The sequence below is a fragment of the Miscanthus floridulus genome, chromosome 2 (genome assembly GCF_019320115.1).
Source record: "Miscanthus floridulus cultivar M001 chromosome 2, ASM1932011v1, whole genome shotgun sequence".
Classification (NCBI taxonomy): Eukaryota; Viridiplantae; Streptophyta; class Magnoliopsida; order Poales; family Poaceae; genus Miscanthus; species Miscanthus floridulus.
The window spans coordinates 14339532-14346143 of NC_089581.1; the positions used below are offsets into that span (position 1 = coordinate 14339532).

The following is a 6612-nucleotide window of genomic DNA, read 5'->3' on the forward strand; positions in this document are numbered from 1 at the left end:
TATACGGAGTACTATATATTATATTTTAAATGAAGCAGAACAATACACAAGCTAAGGAGGAGATGACAGGGATACAGTATACATGATGCTATATATGTATGTATAGAGTATATATGATGAATCTGTACGGCGATTATACAGGATGAACGGCATGATGAGATGACACTGGTGGTTGTGGGGATATAATGGTAATTAAGGGCATGCTAATCAGTGACGCCACGGGATAATGAATCACATGATGGCGCAGGCGTAGGAGGGGTCCTCCTCGCAGACGATCCGGTAGCCGCCGCCGCAGGGGTTGCAGGGATACGGCTGGGGCACGTACTGCGGGTAGTACTGCGGCGGTGGCGGCGCCGGCGGGGTAGGCTCGGGGGCCTTTCCGCAGGAGCAGCAGTGGCACCCGCCGTGGCCGTGGTGGCAGCAGCAGTCGGACGGCCACGCCGGGTACGGGTACGGGTACGGCCACGGGTAAGGGACCTCCACCACCTTGGGCGGCGGCGGGGCGGGCTTCTCCTTGGGTGGCTCCTCCTTTGGCGGTGGGGGTTTCTCCTTCGGCGGCTCAACTACCGCCGGCGGCGGCGGGGCGGGCTTCTCCTTCTTCTCTGGCGGCGGCGGGGCCGGCTCCTCCTTCTTGGGCTCCTCCTTGGGCTTGGGCGGTGGGGGCTCGACGATCTCGATCTGCTTGATGATCTTGCACGCCTTGCAGCAGAGCTTGTCGGCGAGCTTGTCCGGGTCGAAGGGCCCCGTGACTTTCACCTTGTTGTTCTTCTCGTCGAAGTCGATGTCATCGATGCAGAACTCACCCTTCTCTGCACGATGCACGGTGCACACAGCAACAACAAAACCGCAGCATCCATCGTCCCAAGAAATTTATCAGTTGCCATCGACGAAGCAGCTCAACACCACAAATGGAAGGAAGAACAAACAGACCTTGGATCCTGTTGAGCACCTTCTGGATCTTAGCACGGCAGCGGCCGCATTCCAGGTCCACCGAGACGATGATGGTCGGCATCTGCTCTGCACACAGCTCCCTGGTCACAACGAAATCCTTTCCTCTAGTCTAGATAAACAGAGAGACGCAGCATACGCCCACAGACAGATGCATCAACAATTTCATGCACACACAGACAGACAGACGAGGACAACAATCTGTGTGATTGCAACTGGTTTATGGCGGCTACCAGCACGAAATAAATATAAGAATTTGGAAGGAGAGCAGAGAAGAAGCAAAGGGGCCCGTTTGAAGCGTGGAACACACTCCACTCCAGAATAAATAAACAAACTCATTAACAGGGGATAGGACAGCCGCTCTTGCCATCATAGAGGTTTGGCCAAATATAACAGCCTGTTAGTTTCCTCGTAAACGATTATGAATTATTGACTGCTGGCTGGTTTGGTGAGAGAGAAAAATACCGTTAGTTTATAATCCACGATCTTATACGAGCAAGAGAAAAAATATTGTTCCAGCTTAAAATCAGCACTCTTTAAGCAATAAATTTCACGAATTCTCATCTTAAAGAGTGAAGAGCGAGAAAGGACAGGGATGAGCAGAGCAGAGCACCTTGATTCAGGCTGCCGGCGCCAGCAATGGCAGGCCGGGGATGAGGAAGAAGACCTGTGCTGCGATGCGAAGAAGAAAGAGAGGAAGGGAGGGGGGAGGATGCTGTGGCGTGAATACGCGGCTATATAAGCAAGCACCAACGCCTGACTGCCTCCCACGTCATCTGACTCATCTTGGAGGGGCCGTGGCGATGACAAAAGTAGGGGGACGGAGAAGAAAGAAGCAACTAGAGAAGGAATAGATAGAAAGGCCCTTTGGAAGGCGGCAGCAGCGGCACTCGTGCCCGGGGCTACCTTCCCTGCACCACGTACGCCACCACCACCAGCATCCGCACACGAAAGCTCGCTCGGCGTCGCCGTCGCGGCTGTTATTTGGCGTGGTTCCTCTCCATCGCTCCGAACGTTTCAAATCAAATCGCTCCTTTTGCTTTCAGAAATGCTATATGGCAAGCGAGTGTGTGAGGCTTTGCTTTTGTGATGATGAAGTGAAAATACGGCATTGCGCCACTCGCTCGGGTGCTTTCACGTCAGGTGAGGCATGAATGGCACGGTTCGTTTCGTGACGCCGATGGTGCCGCAGCGAGTGACCGCGCGTGAGTAGTCTTTGTTCTGGATCCTTCAGATAAAGGCACGAAGCAGAGGATTTCAACCTTTGTTTTCGCCCTGAAAGGTCGTGTCGGGTTCGTAAACCCGGTCTCTAATGAACCCGCTTCACTACCAAACTTGTCCCAGCTGACGGCGCAACGATAGCACACATCTGGGTCGGTTCAGATATACAATAACAGACCAAGACCACGATCTGGTCTCCGACTGACACCTCCGACCTCTGGGTCGCAGGCTCCACCTCGCCTGACCTCTGGGTCGCGGGCTCCGCCTCGCCCGACCCTAAGGCCGCGGGCTCCGTCTCGCCCGACCCCTTGGGTTCAGGCTCCGTCTCGCCCGACCTCGAGGGTGCGGGGGTCTTGCCCAAGGCCGCGGGCTCCGTCTCGTCCGACCCCTTGGGTTCGGGGTCCGTCTCGCCTGAGACCTGGTCGGAACCCCAACTGAAAGGCCTGGCCGTGGTGGGATCGCAGTCTGACTCCGACCTCGTTCCTCCGACCGAGGATATGCCGGACCTTTGCTCGTCTCTCTTTCCCGACTGACACGGTCGGGGACGACTAGGAACGACCGACCGGGATGCTCGCTCGGTGTGGGCCTAGGGAGCAGGCGGAGCAGATAAGGTAAGACGCTCAAGTCAACTACAATACCAAGGACCGTATCCTGCCATACCTTGCGCACCTGTTGGACGGTGCCACCAGGTCATGACAGATGGACACTATACAACCTTCCAGACGCGTCAGGCCACAAACAGTATTGTGGGCGCCGTCGTTTGCCGTACCAAGCAAACACGATAGAGCTTGCCAGACGCGTCTGGGCATAAACAGTATTGTGGGCGCTGACAGTCATCCCGTACCTGATGGTGTGAACAACAAGACTAGACAGCACACTTATACACACTCTCTCTCTTTCTCTCTGACTTGTAAGGTCATCCCTTTCAACTATAAAAGAGGATGCGCTCTCTCCTGAAAAATGGCTTCTCTCTCGAAGATTCTCTCGACGACTCGCGAACAACAGCTCAACAACTCAACAGCTGATAAATTCAGACACATAGAGCATACACTCCAAGACTTAGCATACGTTAGAACCTCCGTCACTCTCGGTCATTCGGTTCAGAGTCCGTCCGGACCTCTAACACCTTCATTCTCATTTCTTACTCGTTTGTAACCCCACAGCAAACTTCGAGCACCTGGGCTCAAGAATAAAATCACCGGCCGACCTCAACTAGACGTAGGGTCCGTTGCCTGAATCAGTATAAATCTTATATCGTTGAGTGCTAGGCCACATCCGATCACAACGCGTGGCAAAACTACAAATATTTACTTGTCGCCCACATTTTGCACTGACAGTTGGCGCTGTTCGTGGGAAGGAGGCCGTGCGTTCACGCTTTTGGTCATCGGATGGCCCACCTTTCCACCATCTTTGGCATGGTGGACTCGAGCGATACGATTCGTTTCGGCTCGCTAGAGTTTCCCACGCCCCCACTTGCTGGGATGTGGGTTCCTCCCATCTTCGAGCCGCTCCAGACTTTCCTCTTCGAGAGTCTAGACTTCATCGCTGACCAGCTCTGCGTACTCCGCCTCTACGAGGAGACGCTTGTCCTGGCGCCCACTGGAGGAGGAGCACCCTCCACCAGCCCCGAGCCACTCGACGACCTTAACGTCGAGACACCCGCGCTTCGCCTCAAGCCCATGCTGGGCTCAAACCCCACGGTGAGTGATGTATATATTGTTCTATACTCACTATTTAACACCTTCCGTCGACTCTCCGGAGGGACCCTATTGTCCCCACCGTGACCACCGTGCGACCGGTTCCCCTACGGCTTCGCGTCCCCCATGGACGCGTGCGCGCGGAGGCTTCAAAGGATGCTGATGCCCTCCCCTCTCACATCCGAGTTCATGGGGATGGCGGGCTACGCTCCCGCCTCCTTTCACGACCTCGTCGATGATGAGGTTGAAAGTGACGGCTCCAGCATCGGCGACGTTGTGGCACCTGGCCACCCTCTGTCCTGGGAGTGTGCTATGGCGGACGCCCCGAGATAGCCACCAATGGTAGTGGAGTCTCTGCAGACTCACACCCCTCCGGACCCTCATGCAAAGGCCCTAGCGCATGCGCAGGAGCACGGCGAGGAGTTACGACAAAGGTGGCAGAGCCAATCGCCACCTGCGCTTGCGCGCTCGGCACAGCACGCTGCGCCACATGCGCGTAACCCAGCGAGCGGTGCTCGAGGTCGCGCCCTTCAGGTCCAGCGTAACATCCTAGATGGAGGGAATGACCCCCCTTAGTTTGCTTAGGCTGGTCAGAACATCGCTGCTACGGCGATGCTTCTACACGGCCTCCTCGAGCCTACCGACCCCTAGGAGCAGGCAATCCACCGGAATGTTAGGGTGCTGGTGGAGACCACCATCGTTCAGCAGGCGAAGAGCTCCGCGTTGTGACACCGGTTCACGGCCTCTTGCCCAACCGGGGGACTGGGGCCGCATCAGTCGAATCGCTTCGTCCACTCACCACTATAGTTGTCAGGCGTGGGGCAGGAAGCCACGGCTACACCGCAGCCCGACCCGGTGTCCGCTCCACACCGACCACCTATGCGCGAACGACTAGGGCTAAATTGTGATGCTCGTAGCGTCATCAACAATTGATGCCACGCCCGACACGATGATGATGTCCATCGAGTGGTGGCGAGAGCAAGTGCCGCGGGCCCTGGCCTGACCATTGAGGAGTACGGGGACATGCACCCTAGGCATGGTGGCTGACCAAACGACCGAAGCCCCAGCTCGAATGGCCCGGGGCCACGGGCCTTTGGCCATCGTATTCAGAAAGTGTTTTTCCCACAGCGCTTCCGACCACCCACCAACATCTCTAGGTACACCAGGGAGACGAACCCCAGTATGTGGCTCGAATTCTTCTAGCTCACCTATCGAGCCAGAGGAGTGGATGATGACTGCTTCATCATCCAGTACCTCCCCATCTGCGTGGGGGAGCATGTTCAAGCATGCCATGAATTCCTTCTGCCCGACAGCATCCGTGACTGGGCAGACCTCAAGAGGGTCTTCGTCGGAAATTTCTAGGGGACGTATGTCCGTCCTAGGAATTCCTGGGACCTTCAAGAGCTACCAGTAGGAGCCTAATGAGTCCCTATAAGATTACATCTGTAGGTTTTTAAAGCAGTGCAACTCCTAGCCTGATGTGACAGACACGGACGTCGTCAACGCATTCCTCTCTAGGACAACATGTAAGTCCCTGATTCACAAGCTTGGCTATGTTAAGCCCCGTACCACCCGTGACCTACTCAACATCGCCACGAATCACGCCTCCGGTGAGGAGGCGGTCAGGGCGGTCTTTAGCGACGGTCGGGATAGGGGCAAGGCCAAGCGCAAGGGCCCCTCTACACAAAAGGGTAAGAAGAACAAGAGTGATCGACATCAAACGACCAACCCTGCTTTGGTCGCCATGGCCGACCGCATGAGCAAGCTATCCCAGCAGGGCCAGCCCGACCACTTTGACAGGCTCATGGAGAGTCTATACACCAACCACGCCTATCCCATCAAACACCTCTATAAGGACTACGAGCTCCTCAAGCGCTTCCTGTGGCAAGCCACCAAACCAAAGGAAGGGGAATGCAAAGATGAGTCGACCACGAAAGGAGGCGCAATGGGTAAGGATGAAGACGACTTCCCTGACCCCAAGGAATGCCTCATGATCTTTGGGGGATCTGACGCTATCCACTCCAAGCTCTAGCACAAGGTACGCTATAGAGAGGCATGCACCGTCGAGTTGTCCGTACCCTCTTTCCTTAGCTGGTCGAATTCCTCGATCACTTTTGATCGGAGAGACCATCCTTCTCACGTCGACTGACCAGGCCGATACCCGCTCGTCGTCGACCCCATCATCCACCAGAAGCGCCTTAACATTCTCTACGTCGACACCCTCGACGTCATGCGCATCCCCCCGCTGGAGCTCTACCTAGTGAGCTCTCTCTTCCACGACGTGATCCCAGGGGCGCAGGCATACCCACTCGGGTAGATTGACCTACCCATCATGTTTGGTGACCGCACCAATTTCCGCTCAAAAGTCCTAACCTTCGAGGTAGTGGACTTTCCGGGGTCCTACCACGCCATCTTGGGGTGGTCATGCTATGCCAAGTTCATGGTGATCCCCAACTATACCTACCTCAAGCTAAAGATGCCAGGGCCGAATGGCATCATCACCATAGGTAGTACCTTCTCGCATGCTTACATGTGCGACCGTGAGCATTATGAGCTCGCCACTGCCATCATCAACTCCGTCGAGCTCCTCGAGCTTGTGAATTCGGTGACTCCAGCAGTCCCTGACTACAATGGGCCAACCTCCTCTAGTGCCTTCCATCCGACTGAGGAAACCAAGGCAGTGGAGATCGACCCCACTGACCCAACCAAGATGGTGCGGATCAAGACCAAGCTCCCAGCTAAATAG

The 6612-nt window shown here is 55.7% G+C and overlaps 2 protein-coding genes across 2 annotated transcripts; one reads left to right on the top strand and one right to left on the bottom strand.

Annotated features, from left to right (window-relative positions):
* Positions 1 to 1899, bottom strand: LOC136537993 (protein PYRICULARIA ORYZAE RESISTANCE 21-like). The gene is made up of 3 exons (XM_066529978.1): positions 1562 to 1899; positions 931 to 1012; positions 1 to 809 (listed from the first exon to the last, which is right to left on the bottom strand). Exons 2-3 carry the CDS (start codon positions 1010 to 1012, stop codon positions 232 to 234), a joined length of 660 nt encoding a protein of 219 aa, XP_066386075.1. The 5' UTR covers positions 1562 to 1899; the 3' UTR covers positions 1 to 231.
* Positions 1900 to 6198: 4299 nt separating this feature from the next.
* On the top strand, positions 6199 to 6612 carry LOC136536123 (uncharacterized). The gene has a single exon (XM_066528521.1). It carries the CDS (start codon positions 6199 to 6201, stop codon positions 6610 to 6612), a length of 414 nt encoding a protein of 137 aa, XP_066384618.1.

Excerpts from the sequence above, each read along its gene's own strand:
- LOC136537993 (XM_066529978.1), bottom strand. The coding sequence starts at position 1,012 with ATGCCGACCATCATCGTCTCGGTGGACCTGGAATGCGGCCGCTGCCGT. Across the intron at positions 810-930 it reads GGTGCTCAACAGGATCCAAG|AGAAGGGTGAGTTCTGCATC; the intron begins GTCTGTTTGTTC and ends TGCATCGTGCAG.
- LOC136536123 (XM_066528521.1), top strand. The coding sequence starts at position 6,199 with ATGTTTGGTGACCGCACCAATTTCCGCTCAAAAGTCCTAACCTTCGAG.